We start from the raw sequence: 26,575 nt of genomic DNA, 5'->3' as shown, positions 1-26,575 counted from the left end.
GAAATGGTGCAAGAAAATGTAATGGCTGGGCCGGGGGAAGTATGTATGTGTTTATGCAATTTTCTAGTGCAAAAGAGGAAAGGCACTAAAAACAGAGTCGCGTGAAGTAGTAAAACTAGCATAACTCGACCCAACCCAAAGCCAAGTTCTTAAATTGAAACGCACTCAAATATCTACATTCAATTTGATTCCTTTCAATCTGTGTGTGGTTGCGTTCAACGATCTCTCTCACTCTCTCTCTCTCTGTCTCCCTCTCTGTGAATCGCATTCGTTTTATACTCACTTGTATATGTATGAATACATACATACATAGTTTGGTTATAATATTGGTTCGTATCCGACGAAGTCGACGACCACAGCGACGATGGCGTCGCAACGCGGCATTTTCAATTTCAGTTTTTTGTCTTCTATTTCAGTTTTAGTTCACTTTGTCAACGCGTCGCATGCGTGGAACGGCAAGTCAAAGTCAAAGTATAAAACGAATATTTCGAAAAACAAATAAAGAAAAATTGTGTTTTAAAGAAAAGTGCCTTAACTGAGTGTTGCAAGTGAAATTGTTTGAAACAAGATATTAAGTACAAAAACCATAGAGTTTAAAAGTCTACTTAAAGTTCACCATGTCACCCTTAAGCTGTTCAACAGGCGGCAATTTGCTGCTGGTTCTATTTAGCCTTCTGATGTGCTTTAATGCAGGTGAGTTTGGATTATGCAGCGGGGAGTTTTGCCATGAAAGTGCAGTTAATTAAGTGGAGCTTGGCTGACTGATGGGGGTGACGTGAAGACGTGAGCAAGCATTTAAAAGGCCACAATATGAGACTTTTGAGTTCACTGAACCAACTAAGTCAGAAAGGGTTAAAAAGAGGAAACAGGAAGAATTAAAGATGAGGAATGAACCAGAAAAATATGAGTTGGAAAGACTGTTTTCTTGTGGTAGACCTGTTTGACTGCTCATTGAGTCTATAGAAAATCAATTGTGTCTCTGACCTTAATTCTTTATCAATTATAAGCTCAGGGTAAGCTAAGATGTCATATTCAAGTAACTCTTCACCTCATTATCATTAAATGCAATTATTGCATTGCAAAAGAGGTGGAGAGTGGTTGGAGAGGTGTCTCGTCATCTGCTTGACAGCTTGCAGCAGCAGCAGCAGGCGTATGGGGCGTATGCTTAACATTCTTATTTTCATTTTTGCTTATTTCAAATGATTTATGAATAATATTTTTGCACTTGTCTTAGTTCTCTTTCATACGAACACAGTTTATTTATTCAATCAGAATGTTGGAAAAAAATAATATTTTCCTGGCCTTAAATTGTCAGAAGAAACAAAAAAAAAAAAACCAACTATAAATAGATACAAAAATTTAAAATCTTTAACAAGTACGAATAAACTTTGAAGAAAATATAAAAAAAAAAAGGAGGAAAAATTGCCTATTGACAGTTTCAATTAATAAAACGACGCCCTTAAATTTAAGTTCAATTAATTGAATTTAATTCAAACCTCAAAAATGGGTCAGTAAAACAATAAAAAAAGACAATAGAAACTTGTAGTTCTTTTTAATACTAAACAAGACTAAACAATTCTATGAGACTTTTCGGGGGGTGAGAATCATGCTCAACAACTTATTGTTAGACGATTGCACTTACAGTGTTCTATTTATTCTAAGAATTATTTTATTTAATTAAGAAACAAAAGATTAAGTACCTATAAGTACTAGACCATAAATTGAGTCGTCGAATCAATGGACAATATTTTTTTTAACTCAATCAAAACTAAACTAACAACATCTTCGTTTTTTATCGTTAGCCACGCTAGTCAAATGTAGGAAAACTTACTTAAATATTAATTTTTTTTGTTGTCTTTCTTTTAATTTAAAAATAAACGTTGAATTCAGTTAATATTTTTGATATTTTTCTAAAAATCTCGTTTTAAATGGAATTATTCATTGTTTTATCGATCTTTTGAAAAATTTTTTAAACATTTCAGTTGCTTTTTTATGGGATTAAAGTAGTAAGCTTTTAGTAACTGTAATCGGAAAATTCAACTTAGTCATTAAACAAAATGGAATAAAGTATAAGTTTCTAATGGTTGCGGATTGTAAATAATATAATTCCATACTACTGAAATTTTTCTAACAAATAGTCCTAATAGGGCACTATAAGATTAAGTAAAACATGTTCTACGTAGTTTTTGAAGCTTTCCAAGAAATTATGGCTTGTAATACAATATGTTATCTAAGGGCTTGGCTAAGTAATTGAAATAACAAGCAATCTATGTCCTTTTTGTTACACCAAAGTTTGGTTTCCAGGATGCCGGATCTACATTCGTTTTTTGTGTTATCATCCTGGCCTTACCCAGGAAATGTTTATGCTTTTATGCTGTCCTAAAAAGTTTATACGGCTTCATGTTGTTTTTGGCGTGGTGATAAAACTTTTCATAGCTCATGCTAAGGTTTTTACGATTCCATCAACTAAATGAAATATGTATTTACTTTACTTGTGTAGTTATTATGCATGACATAGTCATCTTGCATAAATGTCAGCAAAAAAGTCTAGTTGACTGATCTCAGTTAACTGATTGACAAATCAAGATGCCGAGCAATTTGATGAGATATATAATCATTAATATGCACACCCACAAATGTCATCGTTTTTATTGTACGTGTAGGTCATTAAAAGTAATTTCAGTACTAGAAAATTGCCTTGTAATGGAATTTTTTTTTTGGAATGCAAACATTTATGGGTGCGGGCTCTGGATTAAGGGAAAAGTCTATAAGACTCTTAGGTGGGGTTTGAAATGTTTTTCAAGCTTTTTCTCAGTTGAAATAGTCATTAGCTTTGGCATTCGGTACACTTTCCAATTCATGTTAAAAACCCTTTTCAAATTATACAAGCATTTGGGGTAAATGTGAAACAATTTGACGACAACAACAACAGAAAATGTTGCAACATGTTGTTCTCAGAAATGCAACAGCAAAACTTTTGCCCTGTCAATGAACTTTCAATAGTGGCTCCCTTTCTCTAGTCACCTTTTAGGGCTCCAAGTTAGGGCCATAAGTTGCAAAGGTATATGACATGCAGAGCAAAGGGTGGAAGAAAGAGAAAGAGTTATTGGGATAATCAACACTTTTGTGTTACGTTTTGGTGGCTCAGCCCTAGCCCCCCTCCCGTTGAAAAGTAAAAACAAAAAGTTGTGGCAATTGTTCGACTTTTATAAGTTTTTCTTCAAGTTGTTGCTGCTGGGCTACTTAATGGAAAAATTGCATGCGAACTTTATCAAGTGTGTGTGTGTGAGTATGTGTGGGTGTATTTGTGATTGTGTGTGTGTCTGTGTGGGAAAGTCGACTTATGTTGCACTATTGTTGTGCGACTTGTCATATATGAGAAAGGGCAATAAACTTGATATAGGCACAAATCTCATACAATATGTTCATGGCTGAGTGGTTGAACTTTGCCATATCTTGAAAGTCTGATATCTATATATTTAAATTCACTAACAAATACTTTCGAGAACTATTGTCCCCTTTAACTAAAACTTAATGCAATTGTGTCCAAATTTTGGAAGCATAAGACCCAATAAACTCATACTCCTATCTTTCGTCTATATCTTATAGTTTTTTATTCCGAATTATTTTGCCTTTTAGCTGTTTCAGTTACAATTTTAATTTTAAAACGATTTCGAAATTGAACCAATTTATATTTACAAATAATTTGGAATCGAGTGGATTAGCTTCTCGGCTGTCCCTTGGTATTTTCTCAGCTTTATTGAGCCAAAAGAAAAAAACTTACTTTCTTAAAAATGATAAATTTTTAAAAAAGTTGAATTTATTTCTGAGATGAATCTCTGAGTTTCCCGAGTTAACATTTTTGTGTTCAAAAACTTTAATTAATGACCATAATGATGTATTAACTTCATGTATTCACTTTTTGGGATCGAAAAAGTATTTCACTTGGGTGAATAAAAAATAAACTTCTTGACCTTTTAATGGGGTAATTCAATTCCATTTCTTAGCAGATTAAGTCTATAATAGAATGATTAAAATAAGATCTATTTATGTTAGAAAGTCAGTTCGAACCCTAAAGATTTTTATAAACAGTCTTGAGTTGAATCCAAAGAAAATTTCGTCAACATAATTTTAAAGAGATTGTCGTACCACACGTTAACATTAAGGATTCGATTTATCTTATCTAATACATACATGCAGAAGCCAAAACCCATATCATAAAATTTGTTATTGCTGGACATTTAGTTAGGTTACATTCTAATTTGTTGAAATTCTATTTGCCATAAGAGTTAACAAAACTGTGCATAAGTTTAAAGTTGGCACAGTCGATTTAATTTCGGTACGGCAACAATATCAATTTTCCGTTTTCAATTTACAATTTCAATTACAGTCATTACCATTAGTAAGCTGCCACTGCCACTGAACCATTGAGAAACTGCTCGGAGCCGGGCCAACTGTTTATAGTATAAACAATTTTGCCAACGATCTGACAATTCAACTGTCAATTAATTTCAATATATTGTAAATGATTATAATTTCTAAGCAGTTTCGGTTTTCTCAAATACCGAAACGGCGAAACGCCGAAACGGCAAAAACATACGCAAATTGTAATGTTTATTACGTTTGTTGTTTATGGCCAAATGCGGTCGATTGGCAAGATTGGTAGAAAAACTCCAAATCAAAGGCAAAAGAAACGCAAAACATGTTTGCGTTTGGAGTGCGTTGGCACACTTCAACGAGGAGACCCCTTCACCTCCCTCCCACCCCTTCAATTGGATACCCTCTTTTGCTGGCCATGGGGATTTCGCTTATCTTTCATGGCTTTCATTTAAACGCACCTCAAAAGTGTTGGTTAAGTGCATTTAACCTGAACGTTAACGCTTGACGTTTAAATTGACTTGAGGCAAACGAAAAGAAAATAATGCTGCTATATCAAACAAGTTTTATTCTCTATCATTGTGTGACATCAAACAATTGTCAATATTAGAGTTAGCCTTCTCTCTCTCTATCTATCTATTGCTTTTGCCATTTGCATCTCCCTCTGGCCAGTGGGCCTAATCGTTGTTAGGCATAAATTTAGTTAACGTCGAAAATTTTGACACTTTTATAAGACAGTTTTTCCATAGCTTGTCGCATAAATAATTCAAAATGCAAAATGCTTCCACACAAAAACGCAGCAGGAAACTCATTAGTCGAACGTTACTTAGTTAGTTAGTTCGTTAGTTACTCGGTTAGTCATCGCTAAAATTACTTATTTAATTTTATGATCCATATAAATTAGACGCAAATCTAGGACTATAATCTAAAGATGCTGGTTAAATGACCAACGTTTTGTGTCTGTTTTATTAAATCATCTGTTACATAAAAATGTGTGAAATATGTTTTCGAGAAAGTTTTCCAAGTATAAGTTTCTAAACAAGCTACTCTATACCTTTTCACAAGCATGTATTTATATGTATGAGTGATTTCTTACTAGTTAAAATATTGACAGTTTCAGACAACTTCTGTTTTGTTTATTTATCGGAATCGGTTCCATTATGACAAATGCAATCCAAATAGGCCATGGGTAGGAAACTGTAAAGATGAAAGAACGTGTCCAGCATAAAGTCTAAAGTTTAGGTTTTATTTTATAAATCGACTCTTATTAAAACCAAAAACTAAACATTATTATTATTACTTTTCTTTCTAGCCAATGGAGTCTTACGTTGCTGGCGCTGTTCCACAGATGTGTCGAATGGTGAATTCTGTAATGATCCCTTCCAGCCGGATACCATATCGGAGCAACAACGCTATTGGAGCTATGTCAATTGTACTTACTCGGTGGGCGTCAAGTCGGTGAATGCTCGACCCGTGTGCAAGAAACTGGTGCAGGAAGGTAAGCCAACCAGCCAACAACAAAGGCCATTTATCATTTCGTTTTCATTGTGCATAAGTAGATAGATAGATAGATATATAGATACAGGTACATGTATTTTGACCAAGTTGACAGCGGCGGGCCAGATCAGAGAAAGAGAGCGCGCTAAGCTGAGCCGAAAGACCGAAACCCCTGAACCAGACCCAAAACTCACACCACCCGGGACTGGATATGTGTGTTGGCTGCCACAAAGCGTCAAACAAGATTGAAATTTATTGCCTCGGGCAAGTCTTTTTGTTTGTTTTTTGTTGTTGTTTTTGTTAGCTTGTTTTGAGCAAGTGCAAGCGAGACAATTGACAATTTGCAGCTGCAGTGGCTGCCTCCGTGGTTGCTGGGCGTTGATGATGACGACGATGGCTATGGCAAGAGGGAGGGGGTGGGTCAGGGGGCGTGTACAAGTGGCGACGCGACACTTGGCCTGCAAATGTTGCATGTGCCGCTAATTTACGGCAAATTTATTGTGAAAAAAAGTCATCGAGAGCGGAGAGCAGAGAGCAGAAATGTTGAGCCGACTAGGCACACGCGGCGTATGAGTGATATCGGCCAGAGTAAACTATTCGTGATATTTGTCGATCTTTGTCCATAAAACAAATTGTTTGCCGCATTTACATAAGCAATAGCAACATTTTAACGAAAATTCAATTTGTGCCAAAAACCTTGCTTTTTGTTGCATTTGTTATTTCCTTTTTTGTATCAATGGGTGGGCTAGGGGGTGGGTCTATCATTATCATTCACCTGGTCACGCTACTGCCATTAATTTGTCTCCTATTGTTAACGCGTTGCCCAAAAGGCCGGCAGACGAGTTTTGTTGTTTGGTTTTTTTTTTTTTTCGCTTTTTTATAATGTGGGTCAACCTGTTGAGCAACAATTGCAAACAAAGCTTATTGAAATTGACAGAACATTTTATTAACAAAATTGTGTCATCAAATTTTTATGCATTTACATTACTTTTGCGTTGTAATTTAATGACAATTGTTGTAAGTAAATTTGTTTTATCGTGTTTTGGGAAATTATATTACTTTATTAAGATGAATCTGCTTCTAAATTACTTTGACTGAGAAGGAAAGTGCTAACTGATTGAAAGGAGGGGATATCAAGAGGAGCTTTGTCTAAGTTACAATTCTATCCAGACAAAGGAATCATATATGACAAGAAATGGATTAGTTCAAGGAGAAATAGGACTCGAAAAAGATTCGTTGGCGATCGGAATTTTATATGTCTGCTAGGTGGTAGAATTTGATAAAAAGTTTTTCATATTCTTAGAAAAATTGTATGTCGGATGAAAATAATATTTATTAAATTTTTCTGCTGTTTCTCACAATTGTGATTTTGAGACTTTATTTTGAAAAATGCATGTGGAAAAATTATAAGCATTTTGTTTACACGATATTCAGACATAGAAAATAATGTTAGAGGCAGATTCTGGTATACCCTTCATCGTATAAGACAACGTATAGGGGAAGAAAAAGATTCTTTTTTGAATTTCTGAAGCATTTTTGGATTTAGACAGGTTAAGCCGGCGATAATGCCATTAGATTTTATATTCTCCTTTCTTTAACTATCATTATTGCTTTTAAAATCTATAAAGTTAAGTTTTATTTATTTTTCTGTGAGCATCTTTATAGAAATAAGTAATGCTACTTTATTTCAAGGAAAAGAATTTGCTAAACATATGAATGTATGTATATCAAGTAAACCATAGGTCATAAAATTTGTTTCTTCTCTGTGGGAATATGCATGAAATTAGTTTATTATACACATCACGTATTTAGATACCTACATATAAACACAGTCTCTACAATGTATCAAATAATTTGGCAAAACAATACATATGTTTTGGACTCTAGAAATAAATATAAAATTGACTATAAAGTACATACAATTAGTTATCCTGATAGAGAATAAATGTATGTTTTGCCGGCTCGAGGTCAAATTTTCTTTTGTGAATAAAACAAAATAATAATATTTTGTGTTGTTCTTTTCCGATATAGAGAATATTGTAAAGTTGCTCAGATGTTTGTATCGAAAGATCGAAAGAAAGAGAAAATATAGGTTTTCCAAAAAATGGATAAGTATTTTTTTTAAAGCTCACAATGTCGCTTTATATACAGTGATAACTGTTGATTGGATAAATTTTAAATCAATTTTTCAATAGTCTCTTCAATATAAATTCAACCAAAATAGAATCCAATCAGTTCTTGTCAGTTTAGTTCTTGGTTTTTCCTTTTTCGATGTTCCAAATTAAGTTCCAAGAGCCCTCAAACTCTGATATATTTCTCTTAAATACACTTTTTCCTTCGATTAATCATATGGTAACGCTTAAAGCTATCTCTATCCAAAGACTTCTGAGTATGAAGGAATTGAGTTCATACTTTTTGAATTGATTTTAAATTCAGATAAAATTTAAGAAAAGTAGGGAACTTGGAAATTTAACAATTATATTTGGTATGATCAGTTTGCAATATTTTTCTCATTTAGTTTCATCAACACAGATTGAGATATAGAAATTTCATCTTCCTTGAATATGTGGATAATCATATAAATCTTTCTAATTACTTTTCTTGACTTGGTCATTTACTTAGAAAATGCGATGAATGGTTGTTGTTGTTGTTGTTGTTTCTAGCAGCATTCAAGCATATCAATTGAAAATCATTTGCTACGATCGACATGACAACCATAAACTTATCTGGCTAACATGAGATCAGACCGATGGAGGGAAACGAACAATTTAGCCAATTTTCTTATGGCCAATTAATGGACACCATTAAATATTTGCAATCAGGCGTCTAGCAAATTGCTCTTTGACGAATATTTTGTGGCTCAAATTTGTGATTTGTGAGCGAGAGGCAATTAAAATTGCAATTGCAGATCTTGAAAAAGCCAAATCCAAAAGACTGAAAATGCGAATTCTGTTTCCGAACTACAAACTTACATACATTAATACATGAGCAGCGCTTGTACGAGAGAGAGAGATAGATAGAGAGAGAGATAAAAAAAAACACTAACTAAAATATAAATTAATTAAGTTGTTGCACAGCGTGAAGCGCCGCAAGTCAGCAAAATGTCTGAGAAAAATGCAACTAGGCGATGCAACTCATGTTGTTGGTGTTGTTGCTGCTGTTGCCGCTCAATTTATATGCCGTTAAATTAATTGCTTATGAAGTTTAGCCAAAACGACTCGAATCTCGGCTAAGTTTGTGCATTTTGGCCAAATGTCAAATTAAGAATGTATTCCATAATTTTTGCAAAGCCAAGTCAAGCAATTAGCTATATGTATATAGAATCGAATCAAATCGTAATGTATGGCCATTTGCAATTGTGTGTGCGTGTGTGTGTGTGTGTGCGTGAGTTTTTTTTCCAGTTGTCAATGTGCGTCACTGGGTAAATATGTTGCAACTTGTTGCTGACCAAAACAAAACAACACTAAAAACAAAAACAAAAACAAAAAAAAAACTAAGAAATCCCAAGTCTAGTCTGGTTTTTTCTATTTTTGGCCAGGCAAAACTTAAAAGGGGGTAAAGCTAGAGGGAAGTTGAAGTTATTTTTTTTTTTTTGTTTAAGCCATAAATAATTAAATTAATTAAAAATTGAAATTTATGATTTGCAATTTGAAATGTCTCTCGGTTGCTGTCTCTGTCTCTGTTTCGTTTCGCCGATCGTGATAAGGCGACAATTGTCAACAATTTTATTAACTTTAACTGGTCAAACGGACTTCTCTTTCCCACCAACAGAGTTTGCGATTTTTTGTGATTTTTTTTGTTTTTTGTTAGCCAATCACAAAAATGGCAAGAGGTGCCTACCTTATTGAGAGGCTTTTAAAATTTTATTTTATTTTATTTTAATTTTATTTGGTTTATTTGTTTTATTCGTTTCATTCTACACGCAATGAGAAACGCAATTTGTTGTCTTCGTGTGTATCTTAATACCCTGCATTCAATGAGTTAACAGGGTATATATGGCTGTATATGGTAAACAACTACTAAGAAGATAATAAGATATATATGCTTGTTCCCTCTGAATCTTCATGTATTTTTGATGGAAATAAAATGTGATTCGTCCAATCATATTTACTACTGGGTATCTCTTCAGTCTGATGTTGTGTAGCATTTTTCTGGTTTTCTGATTGCAAATTGTCTCTCGACTGTCTCTCGTTTGGCTCAGTCTTAACGTTCATTTTGGCAAATCATGTGTGCGTTGACGTTGTTGTTGTTATATAGTCAATGTAGTAGACATAGATGCAGGCCTCATTTTCTCAATTTTAGTTTGGCTAGTTTTTTTTTTTGCGTCCATCGAATTGGAGTCAGGTTGCAATCGTCTAAAACCTTGAACCCATTTACTGGTTGGAGTCTGTTTAACTAACTGATAAATCAGTGAATTTCAAAGCTTTCACATCTGCAGAGGGTGCATCTAAGTCGCAATAACTAACGAAGTTAAGACATGTTTTGATACAGGCAAAGCAAAAAATGTTCTCGAAATCGAAAATTGTTTAACTAAAACTACAAAACTTTTAATGTTAATTCATTCCCCTTTCATATAATTTGGCAAAATTTTAATTATTTTTAGTTTAAATTCCATAAATTTATATATATATGCATACATAGATGTACATATATGTAAGGATAGCTTAAGGATAGCTACATACATATAGATATTTCAGAGTTTCGTCTTATTAAATGTATTTTTAGCCAAGTTATTGGATAATAATATGAATTATTTTGTACATGGCCAAAGAAAAATGGAATAGAAAAGTCGTAATTTTTACTGAGTGAAAAAGTTTTTAGTTCTTGAACTTTCAGTATAAAGTGTTCGGCTCCCAATGAACTTAATAAAGAAGTTTTTAAGGAAATTAATTGGTTATTGTTTTTAAATTATGTCCCCTAAGTATCGTCATGTTAGCTTTTCTCGTTTTTCCACGGGTGTAATTATACAAAAATCTTTATGAAGCAGTCGCTTTGTGGCCAATACAAATTTTTGGTTTTTATACGTATTATACTACATTTAGTTCTTATTTTCTTGAACTAGAAACGAAAATTAAAAGAAAAGTTTAATACGAAAAACGTGCTTATCTTATGACCATCACTAAATACTAAAGATATTTGTGATGACTTGTGAATGTTAAAAATATGAACTGATTTTATTTACCGCAAAGATATATATACATATAAGTAACTGAAATCTTATGATCTATTAGGCGACAATTTTTCTTAAGAAATACTAATTTTAATGATTGGGGGTAAAATCGTATCCGGGTGTAAAATGGTTTATATTTCATGCTTAGCTTTGATTACTTGATCTTAAAGCGTTTGGATGCGTTTCGATTTGTGTTTAGGCAAACTTGACATTTCTTTCTTCATGACCCAATTTGGTTTTGTCGATTCAGATGAACTCAATGTTTAAATTCGAACGACTAAAATATGATGAAAGACTGCAAACTGCCAAATGCAAAAAGGAATATATTATAAACAATTTCAAAGTCTCCACATGATGTAATATTTTGATATTTCCTAGCACTTATATACAGATTACGACAAATTATAATTCTTTAATGGTTTTGGATATCTTACCAAGTGTTTATTTGATTTTGAATATGGCATTAATCATACAATGTGTGCACAAGTAAATATTTTTCTTACATCACTGTGCAAAATTTCAGCAAGTTTTAAGCTATTTTGGGCATTTGAAATGTAATTTTTCAGATTTTCAGCTGAATGTGGACAAGCGAGCCGAAAAACCCACGCAGAATGCAAAAGAAAAAGAGGAAAACAAGTCACAGTTAGATAAATTACTTTTAATGTGCACACATATTTAAGCATTTTCAACTGAAAACTGGCATTAATTCAAATTGTTTTTAATCAACAAACATTTTCTGTTTTTGCAGTCTATGGCAAACGAGTTATTTCCCGCTCCTGTTTCTATGAGGATGTTGACGATCCGGCGGACAAATGTGCCATGGACACAACATCTTCGTACATCAAGACAGTCTATTGTCGTACTTGCACCACAGACGGTTGCAATGGTGCTAAGGGATTTGCCCCTTTAATGGGTCTTCTAGTGTTGCCCCTGTTGGCTGCACTGAGGCAGCTGCTTGTATGCAAATGAGTCAAGATGCTTCAATGAAAGAGACTTAATTACACCGAATTCCAACTAAAATGGGAACAAAGCAACAACAGAAACAACAACAAAAGCAACAGTAAACATTTTTTGCAATTTAAACCTATTTCTATAATTGAAATGAAACTTATTTGCCTCACATAGTGCACAAAGTCACCGAAAAATTCTATAAGCAAATGCAAAAATGCATCATCACACCAAAAAAACATACACATAATAAACAATCAGTGAATTGAAACACACAATTTCTCACAAAACATACACTACACACACACACACACACAAAAACATTTATTATAATGTTAAATTTTTTGTAAAATGTAATATGTATTTATCTGTAATTGAAACACAGTTTTATGATGTGAATAAAGTTATTTAGATGGTACGAAATTTAAGTACTTTTTATTTAATAGTAGTGAGGCCTATTAATTTAAGTATTTAAGTATTTTAGTGTTAACACACAATGATAATTCTTCTACCATTTGATTTTGGAATTATTTTACTCGCCTTTCTTAAAGTCATTATGTCTTTTAGAATGAGAATGAGACATAGAACCAAAACATTTGTCCTAAAAGCTGGATTAAAATTAAATTAATAAAGAATCGAAAGAAATAAGTAAGTATATTCATTCCTATAATGAATCGACTGAAAGAGCCCTAAGACAAACTGGCATTCGAAGTTAAATTGAATCAAAAGTGATTCATATAAACAAGTAAGTGCTAAAACCATTTCCAAATGGGCACTCTTTTAGAGAGTAGTTTAAAAAGAGACCACATCATAGTAATCATAGCATTAAATGCTCTAAATTTAATATGTAAATAGCAAAAACCCCAAAACACCCCATTAACATGGCCTTGAATTCCCCTAAGGACGAGAAAGCAGATCCACAATGGGGCTCGCTTCAACAGAAGTTCCCCTCGACCAATGGCAATGAATATCGCGAGGAAATAACGGATCGCCTGTGGTCTCTGTGGGGTAGTCCACTCTACGATTCCGAGCCAAAAGCCGATTGTCCACTTTACGATGCCGAGCCAAAAGCTGATATTGAGTGCCCATTGCCAAATTCAGCAACTGTTCCGCCTGGCCAGTTGCTAGCCCGCTGTGTGGTTGCCTGCTGTGTCAGTAACATTATCTCCCTGGACGAATGGAATTCCCAGCTGTTGGATCGCATTATGCTCTATGGCAGTCAATATCATGATATCAGTTGCTCGGCACTCCAACGGGGTAAGGACGAGGCTGAGTTATCGCTGGAAAATCTATATACCGCCTGTATCTTGGACAAGCAGGCATTTTGGGTCTACACCGAAAAGGTCTTGTGTGGCAAATTGTATAGCAAACGCAAGAGTCTTGGTTCCGCCCTCTCAGCTTTCTTCAATCAACACCAACGATCGGGCATTGTGCAGCTTAAAGATCGCACTTTGGCCTTTGGTTTTAGGCCAGAATGTTCATCGAGAGGGGCATACTTTATGTTCAATTGCCAGGGCAAAGATCCTGGTACACAAGGTGCACCCTATTTGCTTCGAATGAGGCAATTGCAAAAATTATTGCATTGCCTTCTCGTAGCCCTAAATGAACGTGGTCGAAATGTGGACTTTAAAATATATAAAGTCTGGTGTGTGCCAAGAAGTTAAAGAGTTATTAAAGGGAAAATCAAATGAAATATAGTTTAAATTGAATTTGTCAAGTTAGAAAGCAAAACTTAATCAATTTATTGAGAAGAAATCGAATATTAGTTGGAAAAAGAATATATTTTCAATATACAAATATAAACTGAAGTTTTAAACTGAAGAAGATCAAAGATATATGATTGCAAGTCAATTAAGCATAAAATTTAATAACTTTAGGTCTTTTCAGCCTTTGTTTATAGAAGGCAAAGAAAACACCTTGAAATTTGGAGAATAAGGAGAACTTTTTTAAGATCAACTAATGAAACAAAGTACAAGTTAAGTTAAGACTTGAAGAAGTTCTGAGAATTATTCATAATAAGAAGAAATTACTATGTGAAAGGTCACTTAAGGTAAGATCTACTGTGAAAGAAAAATATGCAGCTCCAAGTTTATGCCCGATTTAACAGATTGAATCATTTTCAAGATGTACAATAATATTTAAAAAGATTCACTCATCATTTTCATACTGAAAATTATTATTATACATATATGTATGTACATAAACCGCTTGTCGTTTTATTCACAGCTAAACCATTTATATATCTATTATATCTTTTATGAAATGTAATTTACAGAAAGGCAAATCAAAAGTAATTGCCTCACATCATTTGCCTGTGCGCTTGACATTGGCCGTCGAGTCTTGAGTCGCAAAAGATTCACTGGATAAGTCTTTATTTTCGTATTCAGGTTCTCTCTTATGATCAAAGCGGAAATGAAGCCAGTTGGCTGGGGTTTAATTTTAATTTGTTTAATTGACCCGACCACGCAAAAAATACAGAAATTTTGTGACCCTAAGCAATTAGACAAAAGTCAAAAAGAAGATTTAGTTAAAGGGCAAGGAAATAATAATTAATAACTTAATTTTTTCGTCTTTTTTTTTCTTGGGTGCGTGATAATTTTTTATGATGTTTAATTAAAATCGCATAAATATTATAACGAGTATAAATAAAAATTCTCACATGCCACAAAAAGAAAAAGAAAAATCCACAATCCGCAAAACTGCAAAATTAAAATGGGTGGCAACTGAAAATCTCACGAATATATATATATTTTTTTTAAGCAACTTAAACTTGTTTTATATATTTTCTAGAGGCAAACAAACTAACATGCAATGGTCCAACAAAAAAAAAAAAATGTCGTACATTTTTTGCAATAAAACTGGCCATTTATCATGAGAGAGAGTGAGAGAAGTAGGGGCAGAGGCAGAGGCAGAGGCAGGGAGCTAAAGGCATAGACAAAATATTGAAATTCATTCGGTGAGTGTTACGCATACGCCCCGATGCCGTTGCAATTGCAACTCTTGACGATGACTTGAGGCATACATTTATTGCCCCCATACGTTGTCGGTGGGCTTCCAACCACGATAGAAAAAATTAAAAAAAAAAAAAAACAAACTTGCCGCTTGCCCGTGTCCAAGTTTATGATGTGATTTGACTTTTTATTGCTTAGGCTTAACCTCCTAATCCGATACGAGCATTTGTTATACTGGCCGTTATGGCTAACTGTTGGCCAGTTGGCGAGCTCCCGCCAATCAGACTCGGGGGGCCCCCAACTATAAGCCATCGATATGCGTGTTTGAGGTTTTTGTTTTTGCTCTATTCACGCTTTGTCAAATGTTGTCGTTTTGGCCTGAGAGAAGGAGGAGCGTTCAATGGCTGTTATAATGCAACAGATTAGTGTCAAGATTTGCATACAAAATCATGTGTCAGCAAGCACCAGCCAACCAGCCAACCAACCGACCAACTAACTAACTAACTAAGCTCATTTGATTGTTGGCCAAATTTGGGTTTTAGACATATTTTTGGTGTCATGAATCATGTTAGGCTAACCCAATTGCTACTGCAGATTGTGGTGGAATGAATCATTTGAATGCTCAGCTCGAATTGAAAATCAATGATGATTTATAAAGACATCAAAGTTATAAGAAAAAAACTAAATAAATGTGAATCTGACAAGTTGTAACTTTTGTGTGAAATTTACATTAGTTAGTTAAGCTACAAACCTTAGCCAAGTGCCGAACCTCTTTTAAAATGGGGTGACCATAAAATTTGTGGATAAAAGCTTCTTAAGCTGTTACAATTTGAAATTAAATCATAAAACTTTTTAGTAACTTGGAAAAATGACTAAACAATTGAAGTTTAGGTCTTATTTTAGAAATTTTAAAATCATTTGGAACTTAATTAAATTATAATTTTGCAAAGTCATCAAAGTTTTCTCTTTGATCTCTAATAAATCTCGAAATTAATCTTCTTCATTGAAACTTTGTTGAATGGTTTAATTATCATTTGCTTTTGAATTAAACAATTAACATTTATTGCAATTTGAATGCAGAAATCAACGTCATCAATTAAAAGCTCATCTTTTGTTATAACGTCTGTCTAGCCGACTGTCTGTCAACACACACACAAGCTGAATGAACTTCTGAATGGGCATGGGCATCCCCCAAAAAAACATCGTCATTATCGTCAACATCATCATCATCATCGTCATCGACATCATCCTCCATGCTGGCAACAACGAAGACGACGATGTTGACGCACTACCCCTCATATTCGGTTTGTGCGGTATTCGTTTTGCCATCAACATTTCGCACTAGAAGCCTGTGAACTGTGCGGCACAGTCGTTTCTTGGACGAGCAACCGTTTGCATCGCGCGCATATTCAAAAAAAAAAAAAAAAAACAAAAAAAAAAAAAAAAAAGAAAGGAAAAGAGCAGCAATAGGAAAAAGGATTCAGCGGGAAAAGAACATTTTGGGAAATCTAAAACCCAAAAACTGTTTACAGGACAAAACCCGGCGCCACTCAGACGCATTCCAGGCAACTAACTCAATAAGCAACATGTCAGTGCTGGTGAAATTGATCATTGCTGGTGTTTTTCTTCTGGCCAATGCCTTTCACATTCAAGGTGAGTTGAATCTGTGAAATGTTTTCTAATAAAAAGTGGCGATCAATAACCATGTTACGCTAAACGTGTGTGGTTTTTCTGGTTCTCTGGTTTTAATGCATTCATAAATAGTTGAGCCAGAAAGCAAGGAAAGAGCTGTAAAAGTTTCTCATTTAATTTCGCTTGTCTATGAGTAATTCCATCTGCCCCCACAAGGTCACCGCACTCAGGTTAACCAAACGCACGGGGCAGGTGGGTTGTGCCGTCCCCTCCCTACTATTCGCCTACTCCCTCCATCGGCTTAGACCATCTAAAAAATATGAATGAATTGTGGCCATTTAAACAATTCAATTTGTTTATGTGTACACACATACATAGAACTTTTGGATGAACATGCCATAAATTTGTTTTACAACTAAAAAAGTTTTCCAAATGCAAACAAAAAATATGAAAACAGAAACTTAGTTCTTTCTGTCTATGCTGAAGTTTATATACCCTTTGCAAAATGTTATCAAATACTAACATGACGTCATAACTTTTACCAAAATTAGCAGAGTTATCCTTTAAGAGGTTTATCGACCCATAAACGACCTAATTGCTGAGAACTTTCGGTACAAGAAACCAAAAAGTTTTTTCAATAAGAATTTTTTGACAATTATAAGTTACAGTGGTTTTTGCCTTAACAAACTTTAGTCTTATAATATTCTCAGAAATGTTCTATAAAGTCGAAACAGGAAAGAACAATGTATATAATGTGCGAATCAGATTGGCGGGCTATATATTGAATCAACTGATTAGTCCCTGTTATCGCCATTGACCTTTTTCTAGAATGTCAAGGCTTTGCAGTGAATTTCCAAGATTTATTATTTATATAGAACAAAACTTGACCTACCTTTTTATAATCAAATGTTCAAATGTTTATGTACATTGAAAGACTTACTTTTCATAGAAACAGATAATCTTTCCTATGTAAGGGTATAGAAAAAACAGAATCAATCTAAGGTATATTTCACACCTTTTAGCATTTCATTTCAAAATTTATGGCCCAGCCATCAAATTTATTAAGTTTTGGCTTTTGTTTTTTGTCATAAACAAATTAATATATGCCATGTTTTAGTGATCATAATGACATATTAATGGATGGACAGTGGTAAAAGAGATAATCAAATGAAATGAAAACACGTGTCCAGGTGGCCATAAACAAACAGAGAAATAATCATAAAAAAAAAAACAGCTCACTATAAAAAACTTTTTAGCTCATTTTCAGTGGCACTTGCGGTTTTTTCAATTCCTTTTGAAATTCATTGCTTGGTTTTGGTCCTTTTTTCAAGCCACTCCTTAAATTTCTTTCGCAAACCTCCGGGAAAATATTCATGTAATTTTTCCATTCACTGAATTTTTGCATGTCTTCTGTATAAATATTTTGTGTGAAATATTTTTGTTTATTTATTTGCAAAAATAAGACAAAACAAAATTGAAATGTTTGGCAAATTGTAAAATGCATTCCCTTGTTTGAATTGAAAGATATTTCCCAAATATACAGTCAATATATTTTCGCATTGTATATAATAATGATTAAGCAATTAAATATTTTGCAACTTGTGGATTGAATGCCTGTAATTAGCTAATGGGATTCACAATACCAACTACCGAAATCTGCGCATGTCAAAGTGGCGCCAGACAGGCGTCTGTTCCAGTTTTTCATATCGTGAGGGCTGCTGTGAAGATGGACTCCCAACCATTCGGAAAAGAAAACTGAAAAGCCAAATAGAAAACTATGTCAAAGGAGACTGAGAGATAGATACAGAGAGAGAAAGAGAGAGAGACTGGTTTGTTCTGGTTTAGTTTAGGGGGTTTCCAGTCAATTTTTTTTTTGGGGTTTGCCTTGCCTGGCATGAATTGCGTAATCCACAAAACTGATAATGAAAAGGACTTCCAAGCAGGATGTAAAGATTGCGCACGCTTCACAGGGTTTCTTTACTTTATTTGCAACACAGCGACACTTCCGTTATTAGAGTTGGGGGTTGGATATCAAATTATATCTGTTGTTGTTGCTGTTGTTGATGTTGTTCATATTTATCGCAGCAAAGCAGGGTATGGAAATTTTGTAATACAAGTAGGTAGCTTAAGGGTTGCATATCCGTTTTCAGAGTTTGGAGGAACTGAAGTCGTATAAGTTTATTTCCTGCAAACAAGCTAAAGTTTAAATTTTCACTTTACCAGCTATGCGTGACCTAACCAAATCCTCCCACCAATACTCCAATACTTTTGCCCCAGTCTATAAACATGTTCTCCTACTACTACCAATTGAGACGATAAGCAGTGGCCTTGACTAAGCCATAGAGCAATCAATTACTCAACACTATAAAAATAGGTATTTTACCTTTACTTCGGTCTTGCAAAATTACCTGCAATTTAATGTCAAGACTGAGACAGGGCTAAGAGCTGGAATGTGCTGAAAGTGGAGCAGTCAGCGGCTAAATGGTAAACACCCACACATATCCTGGACAGGACAAGGCCACAGACTTGGGCTAAAGTTGCATAATATTGTATTGTTCCTTTTCGAGCAATTTAATAACAATTTTCAAGTAAGAAGAAAGGAATACAATTTCAGGTTTAACGTCAATATTTGAATGAGGCACAAAGCGGACATACGAGTACATGAGCCAAGGTCCTTGTTATTCATGGCATGTTGTGATTTACGGCTAGCGAAATTGTGGCTAGAAAGATAAACCAAACCTGAGAACATGCAAAAGAAAGAAACTTCGTCAAGGACAATGCTAATCTTGATCCTGACCAAATCACGCCAACTTGGCATGTGTCTGGCCCTTCACGCCTTTGCTTCTGCCTCGCCCAATTAAAAACAACTTTTCGCCAATCATTCAATCTCTTTTAATTAATTAATTTATGGGAATAATTCAAAACGAACAAAAACCCGAAATATACAAGTATAAATAGTTGATTACCTACTTCGCTTTATGTATTGTTTATGAAAATTGAATTAGATGTTCAATCTTTGTGTTTTTCTTCTTTCTTTTTTTTTTTTGACCAAGTTGAAATGAAAACAAATTATTCGGAAAACAAAATAAACATTTGGGCTACATAAAGAAATGACCGCAGCATGACGAATAGATCAATCAGTCGGGAATAGACCAGCAACCAAAACAGAGTGGAAAATCGGAAAAGTTGCGTATAATTTTATTATACCCTTGCACGAAAGGGTATATTGGTATTTTTGATAAAAAGTGTGCAATAAAGGATCTCCAACCGTGAAATGGTCATATACATGGTGGTGGACTACAAAAGTTTAGACGCAGAGACTACGGAATACTCATCCAATAGAGTATGGTACTTTGAATCTGATCTCTGGTTATATTAATTGATAGATGAAAAGTTGTTGATGTAGCATTAAAAGTGACTTTAGTGCTTATGAAGAGCATTTATTTTACTATTAATTGATTCAAAATTGTTATACTTCTTCCAAGGACGTAGCGTGATATGGGCAAGGGAGGGCAGCTGGACATTTGATCTCTTCCTTTCTTTCAATTAAAGATTAAATATTATTAAATTCACAAATTCAACTGACGATTAAGCTTTTTCTAGACAATATTGAGAAATAACCTACTACCCTCTTGATTTTTTGTATACATTAGAATGTAAGTTAAAAACCCCGTCGAAGATATTCTGAATTAGTTATTATTTTTTTCTAATCAAATATATATTAGATGAATTTCACACTAGACAATGCAAGCTTGCTGTCTTTTATGACAGTCTGTGCCCATTCCGAAAAACCTCTTTTCCATATGGTATGAGTTTAGTTCATAGAATTAAGAGTTTTTCATCGAGTCCTGGGGGAATGCACAAAAAGGTGGAAAGGAATCCCTTTTCGCTTCGTTTAGCTACGATTCCAAACTTGTTTTAGCGTTGAAGACATGGTATGGCTATTGCAATTCTGGAGTTTTGGTTCTTGAAATGGTTATATAAACAACTTGCTAACCTTTTTGTGTTACCTTTGAAATAATCTTCTTTTTGAAGCTCGAGGTTAGCTGTATTGAACCCTGTTTGAACTTAGAGAATAACAAGAAGATTGGCATATTTATTCTTAGTCTAGTACCCAAACGAAGTCCTAAGAATCCGCGTGTCACTCATTTTGATCTGTCATTTCTTTAAAGAAGGGATCGATTATTAACTTAAAGGAGAATTAATAACGTAAAGGTATTGATTAATTTTTAAAGATAATGGGAAGTGGTTGATATAAATTTTACATTTAAAATGTCTTGTTGTAGCCGCAGTTAGGTTGGTTCTAACATTTTATCTTTTGGACTAAATAAAGAATATTTCTGCGAAAGCCTCAATTGCTTCATCATGGGTCAGTAATTCTATTTTGAAAGATAAATATTTTGCCAACATTTTGACATCCTTTTCAGGAGTTTCAGAAGTCAACCTCATTCCTTGGCATAACGTAACATAAGCACTTTAACTAAAGATAAAACAGCATATTTGAGTGATTGACAAGTAAACAACATTTAAGTTATTGATATTCTTGAGTGAACATGATATCATAATTGATGTCCTTCCTCCTTTTACTTGTGTTATCAAAAGTTGTGCTTGTACAGTGATTAAGTGTGTAGACACTAAAGACCAGTCCACCGAAATGTGCCAAAAACCATGAGAAGAAGGAACTGCCTTCAAATTGGGTAGAAGGTAATGAAATGTCAAATGTCTGGACAAGGCGCCACATTGACTATGGCTGCTGTGTGTTTCGTTTGGGTAGATTTCGGGGGTGACTATCAGTGCTTTTTGGTTTGTTATTGTTGTTGTTGTTGTTGTTGTTTTTGATGATGTCAACCTCCTCCAATGGATACACAAAACTGGAAATGAAAACTGTGTCGCAGCTATATTTTTAGCCCCAAAAAATAGAAAAAGAGAAAAGAAAACAAACAATTTTTGGTATTTTTTGTTGCCAATAAAATTTCGCACAAAAATTGTTGCCCTCTCTCCATGTAAAGGTTGTAATCCGCTTTCATCTTTCTTTCAGGCGTTGAGCAACCGCGTCATTTACAATGCTGGCATTGCAGCTCCGATACTGTAGGAGCCGAGGACTTTTGTGATGTGACCTTCCAGGAGGATAGTATACCGGAGGACTTTATACGTGAACGTAATATCAACTTACTCCGTAGCTGCAATAGCACCATTAACTCGGATCACGAGAAGGCTGTGTGCCGCAAAACCGTCGAGGAGGGTGGTAAGGATTAAAGGATCAACTCAAACAAGAAGTTTCTAAATTTTGTTTTATGTCTTGCAGCCAATGGCAAATATATAACCAAACGTTTTTGCTATTATACCAATAAATCGGATCCCCTGGAGTTGTGTAATGTCACCAGCCCCGACAAGAATGTTCGACGAATATTCTGTGAGGATTGCACAACTGATCGTTGCAATTCGGCGGAACATTTAATGGGAATCATGATAGTTACCATTTTAATGCCGTTTTTGGCTTTCGTATAAACAGAAAACTGAATTATAAAAACCAAAAGTCACATAGAGAACTGCTTAGTATACTTTTATTACAAGGAAAACAAATTGTTTTTGAGTTGAGAACGTGATATTTTGCTGATTATTGATTACCTATTTAGTTTTAGTTTTAAAGTTTAGTTCTTAAAATTAAGTTAATTCGTATGCTTGTGTCGCATTTTGCCATGCTCAAAGCTCTCACAACCCTATATAGTTTTCTCAATTTATTTTATAAGCTAAAAACCAAAAAGCAACAAGAACAAACCAATTCAAAGTATTTACATAATATTTGAAAATTGTAAAGTATATTCTCAAATTCACATGAAAACAGAAAATAACCATAATTACTCAACAAAGAGCACAACACAAATAAAGTCTTGATGTCATAGATAATGCAAAAGTTCAATAACAGCATCTAATAAATAACGTTTTGTTTCATGATCCAAATCAGCATAGAAAGGATCGGCTTGTATTTGCTGCCACAATTTGGCCATGTAAGTGCCAAATTTTTCCTCACGTCGGCCATGGGTTTTATATCTCTGATAAAGTATGAGTTCCGAGCGAACCATAAGTTGGTAAGATTCACGATTGTTAGCCAAATACAATTGTCGTAGAAGGATACTAAGCGGCAAGGAAAATTCTTTGGTATATACCCTGTGGATGACATTTTGCATTATATTTTGCAATTGCTTTGCATTGAAGAGACAATGTAATCTCTGTGAATGCTCCGACAATTTTAATTGCCATTTGCCCATATCATGTTCAGGTGCCACCAAAGCCACTCGAAATAGATCACTGGTATTCGAAACTTCCATATACTCGGCAATTTGCTCTCTTATGAGATAGCCTTTCAAATTTTGTTGTAGCGAGGAATTGCCTTCCTTTTGGCACATAATGTGAGTCAGGGTCTCACTTAAATCTTCCATTTTGCCAATATCTCGTGGATAATCCGCTTGAAGTTTACCCCAGGTGATGGAAACCAAGTTAAGTTGATCGTTTAAGGTGCCATTGAAATTTCGAATTATGGCCAACATACGTTTATAGTCATAGCCAGCCACTTGAGTTCCCAAAGCATCAAGCAGAGATGGCAGCAATATAAACAGAAACACAAACGCTTTGAACATCATCTCGAATGCAACTGATAAGCTAGATTAGTTATTGAGAGCAATAAAGCTGAGATTGTTTAGTTATCAGCTGGATGCATTCATTATATTTCCTCCGCTAGTTCGGTCATGAGTTGTCACCACACAAAAACATATAATAGGCTATAAATTACAATTTTCATGGTTTCCTTCACAAACTTTGTAATGTCAAATCAATTTCTATGATACTGGAAAGCCTTAACAACTTAAATTCATCCCCTAGAAAATAGGAAATAATCCACAAAAAGTTAATCCAATTTGATGTGACCTGATTTCTTCATCACTTTGGGCCTAAGAGCTTTCCCTACCCAAAAAAAAAAAAAAAACAAAACAAACCCCTGTAGTTTTTATTTACCATCACCCCACAAACATTGTCATATTAGTTATGCCCTGACTTGAATTGTCTTGACTAGGCAGAGGCAATCGCAGCCTTCAATCTCAAGCAGCGACACCTCATTAACCCCCATCATTTTGTGTGTGTGTGTGTGTGTTTGCTATGGCCCTTCGTCTGACTATTTCTAATTAAATATATGCAAATTTTTCTCTCCTTTCTAACTAAATCAGGTCGCCCATCATGTAAGTACATTTCGATCGTGCTCAATGAGCTCAAAAAGCTTAGCATACATTTAGGCGAACATGGAAAAATCTTCAAAATTTCAATGAACTACAAAAAACCAAAAAGCACTCAAAACATTTTCATGTACTTAGCCATGCTAAATGCCAATTAGCTACATTAACAACTCAACGACTACGGGGACACTTAGAACTTCTTTCATATTTATTTTAGACTTGAATGTAAACAATGCAATTGACAGGCAAATGTTAATAAAAAACTGTCACCGAAATGAATCATTTTCGAAAAACTTTCAGGTCAGCATACAAATTGCCCTATTGTTCTAATCATAAGACAAATAACAAATAAAACAAAGCAAAAAGTAAAGGCATCAATTGCCAAAAACCGGTTTAAATTTTACAAGGCGTAGTACAAAAACTTGGCCAAGATCCGATAAGGCAATTGAAAAATCACTCAAAACATTGTCAAACGGAGTCGTTTTCAATTTGTTTTGAGTGAGATTATGTTCAAGATGAAGTAAACGAATTTGAATTTGTCAGACGTGCAGCAGACACAGTCAGTAAAGGTTCAACAAAACGCGATTCTCAAAAATTAAAAAACCAATTTTCTAAAAATGGTATCCGCTGTGAAATATAGTTTGGCCTTGGCCCTCATTGTTGGCTTGGCTAGTTCGGGTAAGTAGAAATAACATACATATACAGAATTTATTGTTATTATTTATGTTCGACATCTGTTTATTTAGTAATATTAAATATTTTGTTATGCCATTTAATATATTAAATTTACAGCCTATGCCATTAAGTGCTATCACTGTGATTCGCTCACCATTCCGAAATGTGGTCTTAAATTTGATGGCGATGATAGTCTCATTTTGGATTGTAGTCGTATGGGACCACCAAGATATCTGCAGAATTTCTTCCCCCACGTAATGCCAGTGGCTGCATGAAGAAGACCCTCGAAAGTGGTAAGTTATCCCCCCCTCCGTCACCCCTTTTGTATGTATGTGATGTCATCTTAACCATTGTAATCCCTGTGATATCATGCGTGAATCTACTATGCCTCTTTGTCACGCGTAATTATAATAATTATAATAATCATAATAATAATGACGTGATTGTGAGATATATGGAAATTTACATATTTTATAAATTTCAAATTTATTATTATATTGGCATATTTTAGCCTTTTGTTTTTTGGTGTTTAACCGGTTAAAGTTCCCAGCGAGTTTAAATCGGTTTTCTCTTATATCTATATATAAAGATTTGTATGAAACGGCATTCATATACTTCGTTTTCATTTGTTTTGATCATTTTCATTTGAGTCTAATTGAGTTTTAATTGATTTGCGAATAATCCGATTTGAGGCATGATCTCATCTCATTACTCAAGCAATATCGAAACTAAATCAAGCGTTAAAAAGAAATCGAAATGTAATTTATTCGCTTGTTTCTTTTATTGCTTTTTGCTCTAGTTAATTAGACTTGTGACTTATTTCAGTTTTTTTTTTTTTTTAACTATGTGTCACACAGGGTGTAGTCTATTAACATAACAAAAAAAAAAGAAAACAAACAGTCAATAGTACAGTCATCTCCACTGTTATCTCAATTTTCACACCGTCAGCTAATCATCAGTCCAGTCATTGTTCATTGTTCATTAGCCAAAACAACAACAACAAGTGAAAGTTATATTTGTAAAATTGTTAAACAATTGTTTTTTTTTTTTTAGCTGCCGGACCACCACAAATTGTGCGTAGTTGTTACTTTGGCGATGTGTCAAACATTCAGAGTGGCTGCCAACCAGATCCTGCATTTCCATTTGTCAGACAATTGAATTGCGATGTCTGCACCAAGGATGAGTGCAATGGTTCCACCTCCATGACTCCCATTGCCTTTGGCATCATGATGCTGTTCTTTGGTATTGCACGCCTGCTGGCATAGATCTCATTGGGATCTGGGACCCATTAGTTCTGCGGTCATTAGTTCTTAATCCTATTTGGTTGCTAATTTGTAAGTTTATCTCTGAATCCATAAGTATAAATATGATTAAAAATATCTATAAATTGTCAATGATACAAAATATCAATTGGATTTTTCTTTTTCACTGTGAAAATAATATACTGGGGGTTGAATATTCTGAAATCAAATAGGATGTCAACGAAATTTATGTGAATTTTGACATTTTTTCAGCATTATTTGCCTAACATTGCGTTAATTCGAACCAAAATACAGTAAACAGTTTAATAACAGATATCAAGTGACCAACGCTGAGCATGAGATATAAACAACTTTTGACACCCAAACACATTGGTCATTAGAAAAAGTATTTTTAAGAAAAATTGTCTTCTAAGATTGCATATACACTCCTCATCACTTGGATAGGATACCTTCACCTTTCTGTTCTAAGACTTCAATCACCCTATTTGGAAGGGATTCATACAAACTGGCCAGATAACTCAAAGAAATGGATTACCAAGCCCATTCGATTGAACATTGTTTTTCTTTGTATGTATAGTAGCCGCCCAGTTTGCTTCGCTGATCATAAATAACAATTTGGAAGTGATTTTTGTACTCTTTTGGAGTATATTATAAAATTGGTTAGATGTTTGTAAAGTACAGAAGTAGAGGTAAGAAGTATTTTTGAAAAATAATGTATCAAAGTTAAATACATTTAACTTTTGAAATATCTCTCAACGGATCCACAAACACCGCGTCATATTCAACTACTATGATCTAATTTCAGGATTATGATAGGACTAAAACCACACAGAAATC

General features: G+C 34.3%; 5 protein-coding genes across 6 annotated transcripts; 4 read left to right on the top strand and 1 right to left on the bottom strand.

The window, feature by feature from the left end:
• Nucleotides 1-433: 433 nt before the first annotated feature.
• LOC137581014 (UPAR/Ly6 domain-containing protein twit) lies at nt 434-12,415 on the top strand. 2 transcript variants are annotated; one of them, XM_068295168.1, is made up of 3 exons: nt 434-693; nt 5,690-5,875; nt 11,793-12,415. In XM_068295168.1, the coding sequence occupies exons 1-3, from the start codon at nt 618-620 to the stop codon at nt 12,011-12,013; spliced, it is 483 nt and encodes a 160-aa protein (XP_068151269.1). In that variant the 5' UTR covers nt 434-617; the 3' UTR covers nt 12,014-12,415. The 2 variants fall into 2 exon arrangements, with proteins under 2 accessions (XP_068151269.1, XP_068151270.1); XM_068295169.1 differs by lacking the exon at nt 11,793-12,415 and adding an exon at nt 5,937-6,070.
• A 387-nt stretch (nt 12,416-12,802) lies between these two features.
• LOC137581243 (uncharacterized) lies at nt 12,803-13,747 on the top strand. Its single transcript, XM_068295440.1, has one exon. The coding sequence runs from the start codon at nt 12,874-12,876 to the stop codon at nt 13,654-13,656; it is 783 nt and encodes a 260-aa protein (XP_068151541.1). The 5' UTR covers nt 12,803-12,873; the 3' UTR covers nt 13,657-13,747.
• Nucleotides 13,748-16,347: 2,600 nt separating this feature from the next.
• Nucleotides 16,348-22,498, top strand: twit (target of wit). The gene is made up of 3 exons (XM_068295162.1): nt 16,348-16,596; nt 21,614-21,820; nt 21,881-22,498. Exons 1-3 carry the CDS (start codon nt 16,530-16,532, stop codon nt 22,081-22,083), a joined length of 477 nt encoding a protein of 158 aa, XP_068151263.1. The 5' UTR covers nt 16,348-16,529; the 3' UTR covers nt 22,084-22,498.
• Nucleotides 22,118-23,214, bottom strand: LOC137581008 (uncharacterized). Its single transcript, XM_068295161.1, has one exon. The coding sequence runs from the start codon at nt 23,211-23,213 to the stop codon at nt 22,473-22,475; it is 741 nt and encodes a 246-aa protein (XP_068151262.1). The 5' UTR covers nt 23,214; the 3' UTR covers nt 22,118-22,472.
• A 1,131-nt stretch (nt 23,215-24,345) lies between these two features.
• On the top strand, nt 24,346-25,880 carry LOC137581038 (UPAR/Ly6 domain-containing protein bero-like). Its single transcript, XM_068295196.1, is given in 4 exon segments — nt 24,346-24,479; nt 24,594-24,725; nt 24,728-24,769; nt 25,530-25,880. Coding segments are annotated over 4 exon segments (447 nt in total). The 5' UTR covers nt 24,346-24,418; the 3' UTR covers nt 25,742-25,880.
• Nucleotides 25,881-26,575: the final 695 nt, after the last annotated feature.

Source organism: Drosophila tropicalis, unplaced genomic scaffold, assembly GCF_018151085.1.
Source record: "Drosophila tropicalis isolate 14030-0801.00 unplaced genomic scaffold, ASM1815108v1 contig_845, whole genome shotgun sequence".
NCBI lineage: Eukaryota > Metazoa > Arthropoda > Insecta > Diptera > Drosophilidae > Drosophila > Drosophila tropicalis.
This window is presented reverse-complemented; position numbering and strand designations above follow the sequence as displayed.